Here is a 21,782-nt window from a genome sequence, read left to right on the forward strand (position 1 = left end):
TCTGTTTAGGAAATGTTTTCTTTTTTTTTAAACGACTCCCGCACTTCTTCTAAGTCGCATGCACAGTCAACCCGGTTTTCGGGTGAGTTTCAAACAGTGGGGCATCTTTTTTCTTCGCGTTCGTATACAAAAACATTGTCAAAAAATATAACTGTTTTTGACGATAAGAAGATTCTAAAACACTGCTTCTGAAAGGCAAAAGCCTCTGCCATCCTTCCATCTTTCTCTACCTTGGACTCTGGTATGCCATTTTTCATTAAAGTTATCATGCTCATCAACGCTACGGAATGCCTTAATATACCTAACCAACATAAATACATTGCAACAGACATTAAAACAGCGTAAAAAACTAATTACTAGCACACAAAATGAGTAACAACTTTCGAACAGCGCAAAATGTATCAATTTCTAATGCTCAACTATTATGTAACTCATTCATCATACTCGGTTGTGTAAGAAGAATTTAAGATGAATTGTGAGAGTACATGACAAACTGTTGCAAACTAGCTTCGGCACGCGAGTTCGTGTCTAGTTTTTGATGGTAATTTGTTTGTGATGTATACGTGTATAAAGTGCTACTGCCATATCTTAAAGTAATGTTATGGCGAATGTTAAGAAGAGATGCCGCGCTACCAAGTGTATTGGGCTGTCACGCTCCCACAACTGCAAGTCTTACTGCAACTAGAGCTATATTGTAACGTTTTAAAAGTGCCTTAAAAACGGCCTACTTGAACTATTTTTACTTTTGGTGGTAGACCCGAAGACAAGAGTAAATAAACACACCCTTTTTATTTTAATAGAAGAGGAATGTGTGTTACAGCCAGTTTAAAATCTCGATACTGCCCCGTTTCCATTATTTAGGGTCTTCCCTTACTCCCTTCTACTCTGTATTCACCAATTTTATTTTCGCACCATCTTCCACACAGTCAAGACTCATTTTTGATATTAAAACATCAAACTTCCACTTCTCTTTGTTATATTTTATCGATTAACAAGTTCTTAACAAACACCTAGTTTAAAATAAACCAATTTTAAGTTTATTTAAACACTTCTAGCCTTAATTTCTGTAAGGTAGTTGCGCACCCGATTTTCAGTATAATTTCAGAGATATAATCTCGTTGAGCACGCCTATTCGGTGCTAGACTGGCAGCAACCCTTAGCGTGTCGAGCGATAAGGAACTAGGTCAATCCATAGTTTAAAAAGGCTACAACGACTTTCAGAGTGTTATTGACATAATTATAAAGGGGGTAAGTAGGAGGCTGTTGAAATGAATTTGATAACGAGGAGGCTTTGAAGGTTTATGAAACGACTCCTGCTTTAAAGAACTTATTCCGTGTGTCAAAGATTGAAGTCACATGCAGAAGACACCCAGATTGAGAACAGAAAACCCATTAGTGGATCACACGAGTGCTTGTCCTACACGGAGATCGAGCGCAGTGCGTGGTTTTGGTGACGTGAACTGCGCGTGCTCCCCGGGTTTAACAGTAAGCAGACAGGTGCTCGTTTGCCTGATAAAAAATAACCTTACCTAACCCAACCTTTACTGTATGGAATGAAAACTAACAGCTGAAGTAATGCTAGTAATTTTAATAATCATAGCAGACTCGCATCGCCAAATTTCAGTTCGCCTACAAATCTTAAATAGGATAAGGCAATAATAAAATTCGTCACGTAGGTATTACACATTTAGAAAGAGCAATCAAAGGCACAAAATTGTTATCTAAACAAAAATTCATGAGGCAAATTAAAAACTTTATAATAATCCAAAATTTTCTCCGCAAAATTCGTAACCGCTGTGGCTAATACACATCTACATATAAATCCGGCAAATATATGGTATTCATGTTACAATAGAATAGGTAACATCCATAAAATACTTGTCATAAGTGAAAGCTATTACAATTGGAAGTCACGCGAATGCAAAATCGATTGCACACAACTTTATCAGTGATATGTATCGGTAATCTAAATATCCTCGATCGATATTACTGTATTACGAGAACAATAATCGATAATTGTGAAGCTTCTGTTTATTTACTCTATTTTTCTTTAAGTAGCTGGGTTTTTTACAAACATCCAAGTCACATGCACAAAGACATCCAGACTCAGGACAAGCATCCGTCGATCACACAAACCTTTGCCCTACACGGGGATAGAACACTCGACACGTCGCGCATAATGGAATCTGGCGTGGTGAACACAATCACTCGGCTATTTAAGTTGTAATTGCTTCTAAAAATGGGTTCTGAGTTTCCTTTTGATCGAATAGATTTATGATTTGGTCAGAGGAGCTCGGGGCTATATTACAACAACGATACGGACGGTCCGTGAATGAGTGAACATCTGTGGACAATGTGGACATAACGAGTTACTCCGTGTTTCGGAAGGCACGTTAAATTGTGAGTCCCGATTGTTACACATCTTTGACAGGGCTTATGGGTAGGTAGTAGCTGAAAAATAATCTATAGTTTTATAACCATGGACTTGCTTCGGGTATGTATCCGATAAACTTGATTAAATAGACTTAACATTTTTGCCGCGGCAAAATGCTAATATTCTGAGAATTGTTTACATTTCCTTACTCTCCCTATTTTGTGTAAAACGCGACTAGTTTTTAAACAGTTTAATTGATAGTAATAAATAACAAACTTTATCTACAACCAACAAAATTCCTGGCATATCTCTACTTATCCTCCTTCAACACAGACCTAGCGTAGCGTATCAAGCATGCACGTTACACTTTCACTTGTTTTGTCACACGACCTTGCCTGGGCATCGAACTGCGCCATTGACAGTGTAACCTTACTCTAGGGGCAATAATATATAAGTATATGATATATGTGTAATAGATAAATTGTATACATAGGCGAAGTAAAACAGTCAATGTTTACTATCATCGACTATCACGAGTTTCTTGTTGATAAAACTAATGGATTTGATTTGTTGTGTGAGACGCTAACATTTTACGTATTAAGCATCTTTAATACAGAATGAAATGTGAATTTTTGTAACGTTTCGATAGAATTTTTTTTGAACTGGTAAATTACATCATTATAATGTTAAGTCATCTTTTAAGTTTACATGTATATACGTCCGACTTATGTTTGAGCATAGATCACCACGCTAGCTCACTGCAAATTGCCAAATTTAGATTAAAACATTTAGAATCCAGAATATTTGTTACACTTTTACCAAAATCTTAACATCTCGTTTCCAAAAGTAGATAGGTACCGCAAAACACTTTCGTCATTGTATATCTAACCTAACTTACATGATAACAACAATTATTTTTCAAGCGACTTAAAAAAAAAAAGGTTCTTAATTCGTCGGTATTTTTTACGCTTACCCTCAGAACATCAGGACTGGATAAACCGATTAGTTTATTTTCCATTTAACGTAAAATAGCTGACATTAATTCCCATAAAATATAATAATCTATATCTATACTAATATATAAAGCTGAAGAGTTTGTTTGTTTAAACGCGCTAATCTCAGGAACTACTGGTTCGAATTGAAAAAATATTTTTGTGTTGAATAGACCATTAATCGAGGAAGGCTTTAGGCTATAAACCATCACGCTGCGACTAATAGGAGCGAAGATACAATGGGAAATGTGAAAGAAAACAGGGCAGGTATAAATCATAACTTATATCTTCTACCCACGGGGACGGAGTCGCGGGCAACAGCTAGTCCCATGTAAAGTTTGACACAATAGTTTTCATTTAAAGACGGTTGTATGTCCTCGTTGTTTAAAAAAATGATTATCGAGCAAAACGATCACAAGTATGATGACGTATTAAACCGGGTTAACATGTGCCCCGCAGATTGTAATACATTATTGTTCTCTTGTTCTATTTTAGGCCCGCGATAATTATGAGACGAAGAGATGTGTTTTTATATTTTGATACGGCTCTGTGTTATAAAAGTGGTTGTGACGGCGGAGAAAGTTTATTACAGCACATGTTTTAAATGAAAGGATGTAATGAATTGTAATGTACGTATATACTTAATAAGATTTATACAAAAGAAAGGGAAAAAGATAGAATCATGTTATAAAAATCATACCATACTCACAGTGATTTAGCCACGTCTCTAATTTAAATGTCCAAAAAGAAAATGGAGAATTGTTGAATTCAAAAAATACATGCCCTGCGAATGTAATTTTTGTTTCCTCCTAATCAGTCCAATGCTGAGCATGAGCTTCCCAAAGTTTTTTTTATTTAAAAAGAAGCGACTCCCGCAGTAAGGAATTGAATCCTTGTGTCGCGGGGGGTTTACAAACATACAACTCACATGCACAAAGATACCCAGACTCAGAACAAGCATTCGTGGAACACAAAAATGCTTGTCCTACGCGGGGATCGAACCCGCGAAACGACGCGCACAGTGGGTTTGGCGTGGTGACCTCAACCACTCGGCTATCTGTGCCCAATACTCTTTCAGTTAGATCCATCCAGATCTATCACCCTTTCAGATCGACCAACGCTTTTTGTTTTGCCTTGGTCCCCTGCATGGTCTATAACTGCTTTACCGCATCTGTCGTCACTACGTCTAGCATTCCATCCACAGTAGAAAGACGCACACAAAATGGCAAATTGATTTACTTCTCATTATAACGACTTATTTGGAATACAAAGTTTAAAGAGAATCGTCAGGACAACAAGATCAAGTTCGAGCAACATTGCCTATTAGGGAAATTCTTGTTTTTTAACACAGTGGCGTCATCTGGAAACTGGTTATAAAAACTGGCGTAGCATGTCCAAAAAGCTTTGAGATCGCAGTCTACTGGTAGATGTTAAGATATAAATATTATATGACATGAGATATTAATCAATTGAGAAGTATCATTGTATCAAGAAGTATCTAATATATAAAATTCCCGTGTCACGATGTTAGTCACCGTACTCCTCCGAAACGGCTTAACCGATTTTTAACAAATTTTGTATACATATTGGGTAGGTCTGAGGAATAGAACATCTATTTTTCATACCCCTAAGTGTTAAGGGTTGCTCACACTAAAAAAAATATTTTAATTTTTGGACAAAATTTTTTGTTTTTATTTTTTTATAATGTGGCATTAAAAAATACATACAACTGAAAAAAAAATATTCGGCAAAACAACGTTTGCTGGGTCAGCTAGTTATTTTATAGGTTAAAGTTATCTTTCTGATCGACTATGTTACCTGATGGGATTTTGTTTTTTTTTTTATCCGGGAATTGAACTGACAAGCCTCCTTTTTCTTTTTGTATAATAGCTGTACAACCTGATACGAGTAGTTTTAAAAGACTTATAGGTTTGTGAACTGGTTTAATCTTACCCTCGAAAAGTTTTCAGGCGTTCTGGTTTACTCACGAAGTTTTCCTTCACTCTTATTATCAAATGATAATTACTTAGAAAAACGCGCATGAATTCGCGACTTGATAGACTAACAGTCATAGTACTAAGCTATGACTGCTACTTACTAAACTAAAACTACTTACTAAAAGATGATTAAAACCAAAACCGTCTGTAAAAAGCAAGAATAAGTCTTGTACTAAAACCAACCAGCGTACTTCTCAATTCCATTTACTCGGAACTCATTTGCAAACATTTCATAGAATATTTATTAATTATAGATTTTATTGAAAACAGTGTAAAGAAAAATTAAAATTATTTAAATGAATGTTAAGTCTCGCCTACGCCATGTCATCAACCTATGTTTTCAAGTATACCGTATTATTCAAATAAGATTAAACTCCGATCAAAACGTTTTCACATTAAAACAGCTGCAAACTAAATAAATAATAAAATCGTGTTTGAAACAGAACTGTTTATAACAGCTATTACGATATAACATTATTATTAACGAGTTATCAGTATTGATATTGTAAATAATTGATAGAACGAAGAAACAAAAAAATATAGAGAGACTTCAAAGTAGCCTTGGCTAAAATGATCCTGGATAGGATGATCTGTATCCTGGCGCAGAAAACTGGGGAAATTTCATCTCGAATAACGGGAAAAGTGTTGGATAAAAAAGAAGAGGTAGGAAAGCTCGATTATCTTGGAGCCTCTTCTTCCTTTTAAAGTAAGATTTTGTACTATTATTACAGTGATAGTACAAAACAGAGGGATAAACCTCTACACCATGTTCTTTTTTATTATTATTAAATCCTTTATTGGTGTTAAATATATAACTCCGTCTCTTAAAACTGCTATAGTTGAGAAGGTGGCGATAGGCCCAAAGGAAAGATAGATGGGGAAGACTGGTAGGAGAGGGGTAGGTGCTGTGTCGTCACTTGGGAGACCCCTATCACCAGATATGTCCAGCAGTAGACAAAAAAGCAGCAGTAGGCAAGAAAACTTGTAGCTAAGTTAAGTTAACCAGAATTCCAGCAAAGAAATTCGTTCTATCCGTATCTACTATTTGCTGAATATTTTTATCAAAATGACACCCGTCATTGAAAAGATAAGAAATATTTTAATAACATTTGATCTATTAAAAAGACATAAAGAAGGTTAAGTTTATCTTCACACAAGAAGTCGTGACGTATTTCCAATCAAAGCAAAATAAAATTAAGTATTTATCAATTGTTAAGTTGAGATCACGAGACGATGACAAGTAAAATGAAATGTTAGGTAGTTTAAACGTATTATCGTTCTCAGCTGGGCATACGGTTTCATAAAGGTTGGGCGATATACGAAGTCAAATCATGGGTGAAGATAATGGACCATTTTTTTTTTCAATTCAATTCTTCATTTCTTTCATATTAGATGTAACATTAAATTAAAACCGACCGACCGATCACGGCTTGATGGGTTGACAAAAAAGCAACCATCAAAGATATCGATCTATTAAACCAACTAATACTACTTATCTGACAAGTAATTCTGGTGTTGCTCAGTACTGTCACAAGCGGTAGTGCATCTTTAGTTTTTTGTTCACCCATAACAAAACTGTTCCATTCCTAAGTATTTTTTATGACAGACACAAATAGTTCTTTCTTCTTTATAACACCTTCGAACCCTTTGTCTAATGTTATTCGTAATGAACGATGAATTCTAAGAATTGTGTGTTTAATACAAAAATATTGTAAGGGACAATAGTGTGTGTCAATGGGTTGTGTAAACTTATATGCAGAGCGGATGGAAACTATGTTCACTAATTTTATAGGAATACTAGGTGACACGTGCCGTCTCTCACTAATAATAAGGCTTTTGAATAGTCTTCTATAATGCGGTCACTGCGTCGATCTATTAAAAAATCTCTAGGAAATGTTACCTGCTGATGCAAACGATTAACACGAAAGTAATGCTACGTAAACACGGACTTGCGAAAAATTTCATGGTTCATCAGAAACAGGACATAGGAAACTACTTTTAAATATATAGACGTTTCAAGAATAAGCTGAAGAACCCTACCCTAGCAGCATTTTAATACTTTCACCCAATATTTTCGGACTTACTTTCAGACAAACGAAAACACTGATAAAATTGCTCAAATTTTCTATCAGTTGAAGTCACTAGAGAAAATAAATGTAATTTAGATTTAGTCACGTGACAAATTATTAATGAAAACAATTCCTATGATCGTCACGCGGAAGTATATCCGGAAGAAGCAAATAGGAGACGAGATAAAAACATCCACATTGTGCATAGCAAGTAAATAAAAAAAGACTGACAAAATACAAACATGTAAACAATAACAGAAGCTGAAGTGGCAGTGGGCTGGTCATGTCTGTCGAAAGACCGATGGCCGTTAGAACAAACGTGAACTAGAGTGGAAAGCACGAATTGTAAAACGCTGTGTGGGACGTCGTTTAATCTCTAAAAAAAGGTAGCTGGATCTACTGAATGCGAAAGGTGTTCTGGTGCAACGTGGCGTAGGCTTATATAGAAACAATTACCCTACAACAAATACATTTATTGAGATCTTATCTCGTATTATTATAGGTGAACCTCAATACAATAGCAACCGAATGTCGATAAGAAGTCAATGATTAAAAAGAAGTCATCCATAAATTATCTTGACAATAGGAGGTGAATGGAAAATGTTTACAGTTGGCGTGATTTCAATATCCACATAGTTCCTTAATGGGTTTTAATGATATCTATTTTAAAATTAGTTAACTGTTTTATGACAAAATTTGCTGTTGCTTGCAGTTTTGTCCGCCTGGACATCCTCTTTTAACGAAGTCAGATAAAAGTAGAATATTTGTTAATCAAGAGCACAAACACACAAACATCCTTTCGCATTTGGGGACTGGAGAAAAACGGTAAAAACGAAACCCTGTTAGTCATCAGGCTTTATTTCATTTTCACAGATGACAATGTATTACTGTTACCAAGGCTAAACAACTTTTGGTCTTCTTAGTTTCTGAGTAAACATCTTAGTTTCTGAGCCTACGGTTTTGCACCGAACCGTATGTTGTGATTCCAACTCGCACGTGACAGGTATTTTGATCCCAAATAACTTCTATCCAGCCTTTGACCATTATTTTAGTCGCCAACCTTCTATTTTACGGAAACCCAATACCGCATTTCGTTTTTGTATTATATTTAACAAGAACTGCATTAAAATTACTTTAGCACATACATATTTACTTTTACAATAATCGAATTACTATAAACCTGTTATCAAAACTTTCACCGTGATCGAAAAGTGTGTCGAATTTAATTTCTGTTGGTCAGAATCTCGGCATAATATAATTTAATTTCGATGTTGTTAATTTAATATCATGGTTCCTGGTTAAATTAATATTATGTGAAATTCTGAAACACTTGTTCAATAATAGAGGCTATAATTACCTGTAAAAGTAGAACTATTGCCGTTGAGGAAGCGAAAACCTTCTTCCACATCTAGATACATACATATGGTAGACCTAGACCCGTATTACTGATCATTATTATATTTATCTTAATACTAGCTGTTGCCCGCGACTTCGTCCCCGTGGGTAGAAGATATAAGTTATGATTTATACCTGCCCTGTTATTTTTCACATTTTCCATTGTATCTTTGCTCCTATTAGTCGCAGCGTGATGGTTTATAGCCTAAAGCCTTCCTCGATGAATGGTCTATTTAACACGAAAAATATTTTTCAATTTGGACCAGGAGTTCCTGAGATTAGCGCGTTCAAACAAACAAACTCATGAAGAGTTTGTTTGTTTGAACGCGAATTTATATATTAGTATAGATATACATAAGGAGATACTTCTACCGTATTGGTTTTATTGTGTGTTTCAGACTTATTTTTTTGACCTACCCTAAAATTCCAAGGCTAAAAATACACTACTCCATCGATTGACATTTAAAGCCATTGATCAAATATCTAAATAGGCACCTAGGTACCTAACCAACATTTACAATCACTTAAGTATGATTCATTCCGGTTCATTCATACTATAATTAGCACGTAACCTTTGGGCTTTGACGAATAATTAGAGGCATCGAACTTAAAAAAGGAGGTTCCTGAAAAAATATTGATATACCAGCTGATCGGATCTCGGGGAATCCTTTGCCCAGCAGTGGAAAACAGAGACCGAGATTAAAAAATACTAAAATAATCCGACAGATTTGAAGCTTTTAAGCAAAAAAAAACATTTGCTATTTTATTTCTCTTTTCTATCTTGTTCGTCTCAATTTTGTCTGAATTCGTTTAGTAGTTCAATTGCACTTTACAAAAATGGTAATCTTCATCAGACCTGGCTAATGCATCTACTTCCTTTTGTCTACATCACCCATCATGGTTAACAGGCAGAGAATGCCTCAGTCATTCAGTCCGCCTTTGCACATCTTTTCATGTATAAGAAGTATAAAAAAATATACTAACACCGTAGCGTAATGGAACAACAATTATTAATAACCTTTAGATAAGATACACACAGCTTATGTCATAAAACGATCAACGTGAAATAGTCAACATGACAATGACTCAGATATAGATCCGTTTTACATTCTGATTCATAAAGAAACGGTAGTTGTGAAATAAAGTACTATTCCCGTGAATTCTTGTACTCGCCTCTTAGTTTTTAACTTAGACTAAGGAGGTTTTTGATCATAAGGCTGCATTTCGACTAGAGATGTGCGAGGATACCTAGCGAGGGATGTGTTGTTGTGATGTTTGTCATGAACCAATAGAATCCCTTCATTTACCGCGCCTCGGTCAGCACAGCTCTGGCAGAAACGGCTCAGCAGACATCTTCGTAAGACTCATTTCCATCGCACATGTCTTATGGCAACCTTACATCGAAATGTGAAATTATTTGTTTGAAGAAGGATATTAAGATTTACCTAGCATTGAGAAAATGGTACTAGAAACAATAAATGATTATTTCAGAGCTACGTTTGCTAACGCTTTTTATTTTATTTACAGCTCGAAACAATTTTGACAACCAGGGTTCCATTCTAAAACACCTTTTTATTCAGTGAAAATTACTGTATCATTTATTTAATTTGCTACCTGCATCTGTGCACATAATTACAAACTGAAAGTTTTTATACCACATGCACATATTAAAGTTATATAAGACCTAATATTGTTCGTAATTTTTATAATAGTAAAATAGTAACTCACTGTGACAATAACGGAATCTGTATCAATGTAGATGTTTCGTAATGTAATGTCTCGTTAAAACTAAAAATTTTACTAATAACTGCAATGTTTATTTTTTAATACTAACTGATCCGGTACACTACTGCACTGTTTTGTGAATCCAAACTATTCAGGGCGCCACCAAAAAGTATAAAAAAACACTCAAATCGTTTCAGCCGTTTAGGAGGAATTCAGCGGCATACACGGTTATAGAAAACTTATAATGACCTAATACTACAAAGAGAAGGAAAGAATGTCGATGATAATGCATTCTGTCTGCGGGATAGAGATTCCAGAACCTTATATTTGTCATTCAATTTTCTTCATGATATAATCCTTTAGTTGCGAGAATGCTACGTGTCTCAAACCACAAGACCACCTCAAAATTACAATATCTTTACTAAAATGAACTTTCAAAAACCTTATTTATAACAATAAACCTAACCTACATGGTATGCGTGATAGTTCACGTCATATCATTCTGGCAAACATTTGCATGAAAATATTGCACGTAAAGAAGTAACATGCTACACACTAAAACTATTTATTTATGAACCGTTACACTTAAGTGATGTGACCGAAGTTTATCGATATCGTAATCGATTAGATTCAATCGAGTGTTTGAATCCACTCGATTTATGTGATTGGAATTATTTATAAGTTGGCATGTCTGTCTCGGTTGATTTATGCAAAACACGTTTAGTAACTGCGTAATACTAACAATACTTATTTAAATATGCGTTAACATACTCCTTGTACTATTTTTTAAAGACTCAAAAAGGAAGTAAAGAATTTAATCCTTGTGTCGTGGGTGGTTTCACAAATATTCAAGCCACAAAGACACCCAGAATTCGTGGACCACAAAAACTCTTGTCCTACGCAAGGATCGAAACCACGACGCATTGCGATTAGCGCGCTATGGGTTTGGTTTAGTGACGTCAACCGATCGGCTATCCGGGCAGTCAATTATTAAAAGAAATAAAAAATAATATTACTTATTCAACTCGATTTAAATCGAATTACTCTGCTAGATATCGACTGTAACATGATTCATTCACATCACTAGCGTGAAGCGCTGGAAGGCTTACCGGCAGTGTAATTTATGTGCACACAGTTCGATAGGCAGTCGTTCATGTCAGACATGCATGGATGTAAATACCTTTATTATGTAGAAATTAAAAGTATCTCAAATTGATAACTAAGGAAATTTCCCAAGACAGCAATAATTTGAACTTTTTAATGGCTCGACCGATTTTTATCAAAAATGTCAACGAACAATTTTGAAATAATTCACCTTTAATACAAAATAAACTAAAGTCGAATCGTTCAGTCCGTTCGTGAGCTATGATGCTACAGGCCGACGGTCAAACTTATAACACTCCTCCTTTCACGTCGGGGGTTAAAAATAACATAGATAGCTCACGTGACCAAATTCTTCACCTCTATAGCTTAAACACGAATCCATCAGTGCTAATCATTGTAGAAAATTAGAAATAGCACTTGCCTAATAGCGATTAGTAGCAATTAAGCCTAGCGTTAATCATCTGATAAATATAATTTCAAATCAAGTCTTAATTGAATTGTTTACATTTCAGCTCATAAATGAAAGTTGTAAAAAAAGCAAGTGCTAGTTGGACTCGCGATGAGGGATCCGTGTAAAGAAAAACTAATTTGTAACAAAAATAGTTTCAGCCATCAAATTTTTGACCGTACCAACATCATGAATTATAATTTATCGGCAGCAGAAAAAAATCATCCGTAAAAATTTCAACTGTTATCGCGGTTCATGAGATACAGCCTGGTGCCGGACGGATAGACAGTTGTCTTACTTCAGCTTTTACCGTTTGCATACGGAATCCTAAAAAAACACGATATTCGTGTCAAAGTACTATAATCCAGTAAAAGTCAAAACATAGTCGTGTTTACATGTAATTAAAGTAATATCGTGAGTACTATAGTAATAGTTTAAGTTTAAAACCTTCAGAGAGTATACTTTGAGTAGTATAAACACTTGAAGTTGATTGTTTCCATCGTGCAAGCGAGATGCCTCTAGATGCAGTGTATAGCTGTCTCGCTTGTACATTGTGAGCAGTCCGATTTTAAATTCCTCCGAAACGGCTTGACCGATTCTCATGATATTTTGTGTGCGTATTGGGTAAGTTTGAGAATCGGACAACATCTCATACTCCATTTTTAATTGTGCATTAATACGTACCTAAAGTTTTTCACACCAGAAATTCCCTGTTTATAAATAAGTTCTATGACAAAAACAATATTTTCTGGGTCAGTTGGTGAATCAGAACACTTTTCATACATACGTTTGCAACCTAACATTTCTTCGTCAATTCAAGCGGTAGAGTTGTGGACTAAATAAATGTAAATTGTACCTGAACGAGTTTCTATTAGAACAATTAATGTTTGAATCAGAGCGGCCTTGTGCGCGCACACTTCGATTTGATCGTTTATTTTTATATCGCTTAGTAAAGGCGTGTTGCACACCGATTTGATTTAAACTGGTATTAATTATGATTAAAGCTACTTTCTTTAATAATAAATCAACCAACAAGTATTTTAAAATTTTTGTCCAAGCAATTTTTGGTTTATACTTATTTTGGTTACTGGGTCATCTTAGGATCAGAATTTATAGAGGTAAAAAGTAATATATCTTCAGGAACATAAAATAGATATAGCCTCAATAATGTTATATAAAACTTCAATTCCAATAAAGTCTGTCACTTGCGTTGATACTATTCAGTAAAGTTTTCCCGAAAAGTTGAATTATCATTGAAAGTTAAGCTTGGATAAACTCTGCAGCACTCTCTCAATATTACGCACCTCGTGTAAATCACCTTCATTACAAGGAGAACAGAAGAAAACACAACTTGAATCATTGCTATAACGTTTTAGAGTGCCTGTAAAGCATCCTATTTAGAAAAAATCACTTGATTTTGAGACAATTTTGTATATATTTTTTTAAACAACCTTCTACAGATCTCCTACGAAAATAACGTAACTCAAGGCTTCTTTTTAACAAACAATGCTCTATAAAAGTCCTACACAAGTCCCTCCGTTCTAAAACCGTTTCGAAATGTATCAAAGTAACTCCAATCTATCGGAAAGGTTTAGTCGTAAAACCTGCATCAATACAAGTGGATTCCTTTCTGACACAAACACATACATACATACATGTCGTACATAGTGTACGTAGGTAGGTTAACACACTTTACTATATGTGTAGCCAAAGAACGTCAAGTGGAAAAATTGTGTAATTTCTGTCTATTTTGTGATCTATATTTGTTCGCCTTTCAAGCTATTTAAATGAGCTTTTATTTATATTATACTAGCTGACCCAGCAAAAGTTGTTTTGCCGAATATTTTATTTTCTAGTTGTATGTATTTTTTATGCCGCATTATAAAAATAATGCAAATAAATAATTTCGTCCAAAAAATTAAATATTTTTTTAGTATGAGCAACCCTTATCACTTAGGGGTATGAAAAATAGATGTTGTTCTATTCTCAGGCCTACCCAATATGTGTACAAAATTTTATAAGAATCGGTCGAACCGTTTCGGAGGAGTACGGTAACTAACATCGTTCACATCACACGGGAATTTTATATATTAGAAGATCATCATCATCATCAGCCCATATTCGTCTACTGCTGGACATAGGCCTCCCCAATCGCACGCCATCGAGATCCATTTTAGACTGCGTGTATCCAGTGTTTTTATAAAAAAAAAAAAAACATTATCAACCTATGCGGTTTACTTTGAGACATAGATGAATAAAACAGTGCGAGTCAAACTTGCGACACTAAGGTTTAATACGGCATAAACGGTTCAAAAACGCACAAAGTAATTTAGGATCATAATCCGTTTGTCTGATAAAACTAGATTAACAATTTTAGGTGAAATTGTTGAAGATAAACGCGTTTTTAAGGCGGCAACACACTAGCAACGCAAAAACAAAAAAAAAGCAATGCGATATCATTCAAGTGACATTAGCACATGGATTTAAAACATTTTGAGAGTGACATCGCTTACTTTTCACAATCGCACTAGGCCCCAATTCCACATGCATCCAATTGCATTGAATAGGAATTGGATAAAAATTACACTATTCGTATACTCCTGATCGTTTTGCTAACACAATATTTGTTTGTATTGACAGTGAGTGTTCCGCCCTGTACAGAGCTAGTTTTACAAATTTAACCAGATATACGAAAACGGGTATCTGGTTAAAGATATCCCAGTACTTATAACTTGAAGTCGATTTCACTTTCAATCATCTTTATTAAACTGAGCAATTGAACACGTCATGAGCTAAGAAAATGATTAATAGGTACAATTAGCAACAAAACTGTTGATCATTAGGTAAATGCTAAATCAAATCAATATTGAAATTCAAAAACTATGTAGCACTTTGTGCTGATATTAAATAGCGCTTTCTGATGAAGCTGAACGTCAGGATATCCAAGTAGGCTAGATCATCACCCTGATTTCGACCCTGCCCTGCTCCGTAAATGCTCTAGATGTGTGCAAAACCAACTCTACACTAACAGTATTACCGTTTAAAACAATCACGTAAGACGTAAACAAAGTAAGATAAAAGTATCTACATGTTTGAGTGTAATCATTTATTGTTGCGATTAAGATATGTTATACAGCCTTCATACAAGAGATAGTAAGAAATCTGGGAGAATACTAAAATCCTAAATATCATGCATTTTTGGGAATATAAAAAAATCGTGCACAAACACTTGTCAGACGCGGAGATCGAACCCACGACACGTCGCGCACAGTTGCGGTTTGGTGACTTCAACCACTTGGCTATCCCTACGTCAAAAAATGTATTATTCCATTTGTCTAATATAATTTATATTTTTTACCGACTTTTGACACTGAATGTACATGATTAGTTATTGCGCAGATGCCCTGCGCACGCCACGCAGTCTACAGCCTAGATTAGTTAAGGGCAATCGTGTCACCTGAGGGTTAGGTCCCAGTGTGCCCTCTGCGAGTCAGCCACTCCTTAGCGAAACAGACAGACAGAAGTTCAAACTTTATATCGGCCGGGATAAGCAGTGAGGCCTTGATCTTAAGCTATGCCTACACAGTTAAGAATCTTTTGAATAATAGTGCTATTTCGAAATGTCGTTTTTGATTCAACCAACTTTAAAGAGGAGGTTTTTTATTCGTTTGTATTTTTTTTTTCCACGGTTTTATACACTCACTTTGTTTGTTGTTCTGATTGGACTTTTGTAACTAAATTTTGAGACAATTCCCGATAAACTAGCTGGCTGAAATTTACAGGGTAGCTTTATACCCGATGACAATGCAATTTACAATTATAAAAACGGCTGAACCGATTTTGATAAAATTTGAATGGAGTGACCCTTAAAAGCGTGGGTTCTTAGATGTTACTTACTTCGAGTTGGATGAACCTATTTTCTTGATTCTTTTTCATTTAACGTGAAATAGCTGTCCTTTAGTTTTTTTTATAAAAAATCATTAATTTCTCAGCAGAATTAACAGCTCAGTAGTTTTTATTTGAAGATGTAAGTACGTTTTTGTTCATAAAAAATATTATGCGAATAATACTGCTACGATTTTAATGGTTGGTTACTATCACACCAAACACCAACACACATACATTAATATAATTGTATTCTTTTATCTCACAAGTATTTAGGTCATAGTAATTTCTATTTAATATAAACAGCTTCATTAACTATTAATATGACTGATTGTTTAAATAGTAGTTGTTCAAGTTTTTTAATATTTATTTTGTATTTTAACGAAAATATTGAAAAAGTATTTATTTTAAATTGCACCCAAATAGTTATAAATAAGGTAGACATTTTTATTATCGTTTACGTGATAGGAGTGTATAGGAGTGATTCTTCGGAAAAAAAATCAATAAATTGTAAGTAATCGTAGTGTCTATATGTTTTGATTCTTGTGTTATCTATAGTATAAATAAAAAGCTTTGGTACTGTACTAGTTCGCATTCAAGAAACAAAACATAAAATTACACTATCTACACTGTCAACAATAAGGTGAGAGGAATAATTTCACTCTCATTAAAATAAGATTTTTTCAACATTTAAATTTGCACTTCTATTTAGCTTGGAATATAAACAATTTTCAGATAACAAACTTTAAAATACCTCAATTCGTAGACACTTCCTTCACTCCACATAATAATACTAATACCTACACAAAAAAAACAACTGACATTGACCAATAACTAAAATTTGAGAACAACAACGGACGCAAGGTTACACCTGCCGCAACACCGCCGCGGGAACCGAACCGCGACACCTGTCTGACTCATTACCACTGAGTCATTGTGTGTTATGTCGTGAAATGAACAGTTAGCAAGTGCGGAAGTTCTTGAAACGATGACGATGATGACGATGATGATGATGAGTATACATAAGAATATAAACAACATAGAAACTATGTTAGGTATGTATGTCAAAATCCTACTTAATATTATAAACGCGAAACTTTGTATGCATGGACGCTTGTTTCCCTTTCACGCAAAAACCTATGAACGGATTTAGATGAAACTCGGTGCACAGATAGTTTTTATCCCGATTTAATGTTCCCGTGGTTCGATATACAATGTAGCGGGCGGACCCGCGAGCAACAGTAAGTGATTGCTTTATATAATATATGCAACTATGAAGTTAATATAGATTTCTTTTTAAAATTTTACCTTAATGAGCAACAGTATTAACTGCAAGTAACAGATGATTCTTTGCTAGTCACTATAATCACAAAAGATATGTAATACTACCTTACCAGGATTAATAAAAATTATAAGTATTTGTATGTTTGTGTGTGTGTTGATGCTCTTTCACCCGAAAACGACTTAACAGATTTAGATAAAACTACTTACGATATATGTTATGCTTTTAAATAATATACTGTAGCCAATCTATTATTCTGAAATAGTGAAGAAGAGAAATCTTATATTTTATAAGCTACAGGTAGAACCTAGTTACACATATTATAGCACAGCAATATACATATTTTTTATTCTTTACAAAAGCATAGAAACTGCTCATGAATAAGGGCTGTGGACCGGCTAACAGGAACAAGTGAGCCATACTCAAATTATACACGTGAGTAATGGACACGGGTGGACATACTGGTCTTATATAAAGTATGTTGGTAAATATTGTTCATAAATATACAGAACCTATGTTTAGTATTAACTACTGATAGTCTGATAGGTATAAAAACCTTGTTCAAATAATAGTGATCCAATGTAGAGAGAGAATCATAAAAGAATTTGGGCAAAGAGGGTTTAGGGGATCACCTAAAGCATTTACTTTACATGCGATTAAATAATGAGATTTTCACTATGGGTTGCTCCTGTTTTACTAGGTATAACATACAGTTTCTAACAACATAGCCTGATGAATTGCACGCATCAGTTTCTAGCTGCTAGTGTTTTCCAAAAATAAATATCCATCAGTATACCATCCTTGAATTTCAACTGTCTAACTATCATTGTGCATGAGATACTACCCACTAACAGACGAGAAGGCAGACAGCAGTGATTCAGTAATAGGGTTCAATTTTTACCCCTTTATTTATTTAAATAATTTAATTTAATTATCACACTAATCTACCATTACAGGTTACTTAACCTAATGCGGTAGCTAGGACTAATCAAAGGTCTAAGTATTTATGTGAACTAGGATTTCAAAGATTGAATTATTATGCACATAGTTGCAGGTTGATACGGAACCCCTTACAGGATATGTTTATATTTGGACTTCTTACATAAGAATGCTCCTTACAAAGTAAAACAAGATTATTTGATCTTACACAACAGCCCATTGACAAAAGTTGAACATTTCCTGTGATTGTCACCGCCATTGTGAATGGACAATAATAAGATATGTTAAACAGGTAGGTTTTACTTGAAATTCAAAGTAATAGTTGATACAGTAGTGTTATGGGGTGAAGTATGAGGGTTTTACAAGTAATATGTCATGTTATGAGTCCAAAAATAAGTAATTCTCATAATTAAAATGCAGTTTCTATGTAAGATAGATAGAAGATAGACTGTTTTTTTACTGAAGTCAAAATATTTGTAACATCCTGCCATCACTTGCATTATGTTAATGCTGTTGTGGAAGCGTTAGTATACTACATAGCAAAGGTTTCCATTTCTCCAACAACTGTAATAACCAAACTGTAAAATGCGCTATAAGGTATTCTGTCATAAGGCAATGTATTGAGATTATTGTGAAATAGTAACATTAATTTAAATGATAAATTCTGTAAGTAGGATATATCATCACATTTCCATATCTTTTTTGATAATGCTGTTGTTGACACTTCCTATCTGAATACCAAAATGAAAAAGAAATGTCGAAAAAAAACTCAAGGCTCGTAAGGGTTGTTTCTTTTAAAGTCCAGAATAATTAATTAAATGGACGTACAAGTGTATAAACCAGTTTTAAAGGAATATTATTACAGGTGTGGAAGAGTGATGCCACTCTACACTATGTAAGAACATATTAATATTAATGAAAGTGTTGGTAGAGCCTCCCGGTTCACTAAAACACTTTCAGTTAGTAATCTGTTATATAAGTATATGACAGTAATTATGATTACTTCACTGTCACAATGATTTGTTTAATGAAAGTTTTATGGTAATTTATTAGTGTTGAAAACACTAGGTTTAGTGAGTCATGGATAACAACCATAAGTTTTATTACTTTTATAAATATTGAAATTGAATAATTTTTAATGTCATGATTGGTCATGGGAGGTTCAAGTGGTGGAAGAGTTGGAGGGCCTTTGCCCAGCAGTGGGATTATTTAGGCTAGAAATAATAGTGTTTGGACATTAAGACATTGAAAACCAAGTATTGTGTTAGTTAAGTTTCTGTCCTGTTGGGATGTTTATCATATTACATTTGGAGACCATGTGTTTATAGTTTGTTGTAAACAGGATTATTTTTTTACAGTAGAATTCAAAGTAGAGCGTAGCTTATTTTTATTTTGTGCAAATACTTAAAAGTTTTGATAGTCCTATAACATTCTTAATGAATGGTAAGTAAATTATTATCATATCAGTCTTATTCAGGGCAATTTACATTTTCTGCATAAATGTAACCATAGCATAATGGTGTTAACTTTAAACATTAAAACATAATTTAAAGACCCAATAATATAAGCCACTTAAGTGAACCTAATTTGTTTTCTAATTAACTTCAATTAAATCTGGCTATTATAGTCCAACAGGAAAATAATGATAAAAAATATATATTTATATTTACTAATTAACCAAAGTCACAAGTACAAAAATTGTGTTTACATAATCACTTGTAATTTTCTTAATTGTTTTAAATAATAAAAAGAGTTTTGGAACAAAGAGATGTAATGTGTTTTAGTAGAACAACACCTTTGGGTGTGTTCACTACTAATTAGTATACCAGACTCGTCTTGCATTCAAGGTCACATGTAACACGTGTTTTTTATCACTAATACACCATCATAAACAATAAACAATACTTAATACAGTTTTTCTATAAATATATTCGTATCAACATTTTTTTCTTGACGAAAAATAATTTTATCACATACGATATTTTGTTACATTTTTTAGCGACAAATCGCCGCGGAATGGGTGTCACTAAAAGCACTTTCGTCTTAGATATGGGTAAATCAGAGATTAAAGTATTTTAGAAAGGCCCCCTACCTTGTATACATCACCGTAGGTTCCCGAACCAATCCTCTGAATGAGTTCATACTCATCTTGTGGATTCCTCCGAGATATATCCGAACTTAAAACACCACCACTATGCGCCATAATCACTATTGAACACTATATTAACATTTATCTACACTTTCATCTCATCATTCACATAATTATTTAACACACAACGTCGTGAAGTAAATTATTTTTCTATCACTCGACTCGACATCGTCTGACGTTTGCCACAGTGCTATTTGTGGTGTTGCCATACAAACTTTATAATGTACTCCTATTACAAAGCACATTTTACTTTAATAAGCGTAAAACTTCGTTCCCAACACAAATATCTTTCGCTTTCAATACAGTTTTGATTTTTGAACAATTTAAGACTACCTGCTTACTTACTATTCATTTCGCAATGAAACGCAAATTACCAAAAGTCAGGTATTTATGACTGCGGCAATACTGATTATTTCTGTCAGAATTTCCTTTTTTTATGGTTACCATAGATGGCATATAATTTAAAAAATATATAGTTACGACAAAAAGGTATCATTCGTGATTTCAGCCAACAACTAATATAAAATCATTAACTCAGATGATAATAGATTTATGCGTTATATTTTAAGGCATTTATGGTATGACTCAGCTCCGTGCTATTGCACTGAAGTACAACTTGATATTTTTTAGTTTTAAATGACTAATATTATGCTCTGCCGCACAAAATGATCGGTTCAAACGAAACCTATGAAAAAGAACCTACCGGTTGTGTTTGAATGGTTTGCTTTTGTCGTTTTCCAACTATTAAATAAGTATTTATTGTGTCTTCTTCCTTATTATACCCACAAACTTTACAAATAGACAGTCCGGCTTTCTCAATGCTAAATCGTAAAACTGAAGCAATATTGATGGCAAGAACTTAGTTCACCTATGAAGTAACTTAAATGAAATTTTCGTTATTTATTAGCGTCGCTGTTTCTACATAAATAATTGTGGCCTGCATTTCACATTCCGCACGAAATATGTTACGATAGACACTGTTTATACTTCACTTGGGGACCGAGCGCACTGCTTGGATCTTTCGAAACTTACAGGTTTCCATTGCTAAGTTAAATTGAGCAATTAAGTTACAGATGTGATTAATTTGAACAAGATCTATGTACAGACAACAAATAAAGTCTGTCAATCCGATTTTTGACTTTTCTTACTGACTGTACTACTCGTAGGAATAGTTTAAATGGTTTTAAAGATCTGTCTGGCTCAAGTAAGACGGTGTATATGATAATTGAAAATACTTTCACGTACTGTTGGCATGCTCAAATTAATATGTATGGAAAAGTCGTGCGATGAAATTGAAATGAATAATAAGGCTTGATAGATAAAGATTGTTATACAAAATAAGAAGCTCAATATTAATAATAGAAAAATTACCATGATTAATTCTGTGCCCAAAGGGTAAAAACGGGGCCCAACTATCTTGGAG

General features: G+C 34.2%; 1 protein-coding gene across 2 annotated transcripts in view; it reads right to left on the bottom strand.

The window, feature by feature from the left end:
• Positions 1-20,552, bottom strand: part of LOC113505130 (mitogen-activated protein kinase kinase kinase kinase 5) — a 44,964-nt gene extending 24,412 nt beyond the window's left edge. For both annotated transcript variants that reach the window (XM_026887672.1, XM_026887671.1), the window contains exon 1: positions 20,303-20,552. In XM_026887672.1, coding sequence (XP_026743473.1) covers positions 20,303-20,413 — 111 coding nt within the window. In that variant the 5' untranslated portion in view covers positions 20,414-20,552. The remainder of the gene's footprint in view (positions 1-20,302) is intronic.
• Positions 20,553-21,782: the final 1,230 nt, after the last annotated feature.

The sequence above is a fragment of the Trichoplusia ni genome, chromosome 24 (genome assembly GCF_003590095.1).
Source record: "Trichoplusia ni isolate ovarian cell line Hi5 chromosome 24, tn1, whole genome shotgun sequence".
NCBI lineage: Eukaryota > Metazoa > Arthropoda > Insecta > Lepidoptera > Noctuidae > Trichoplusia > Trichoplusia ni.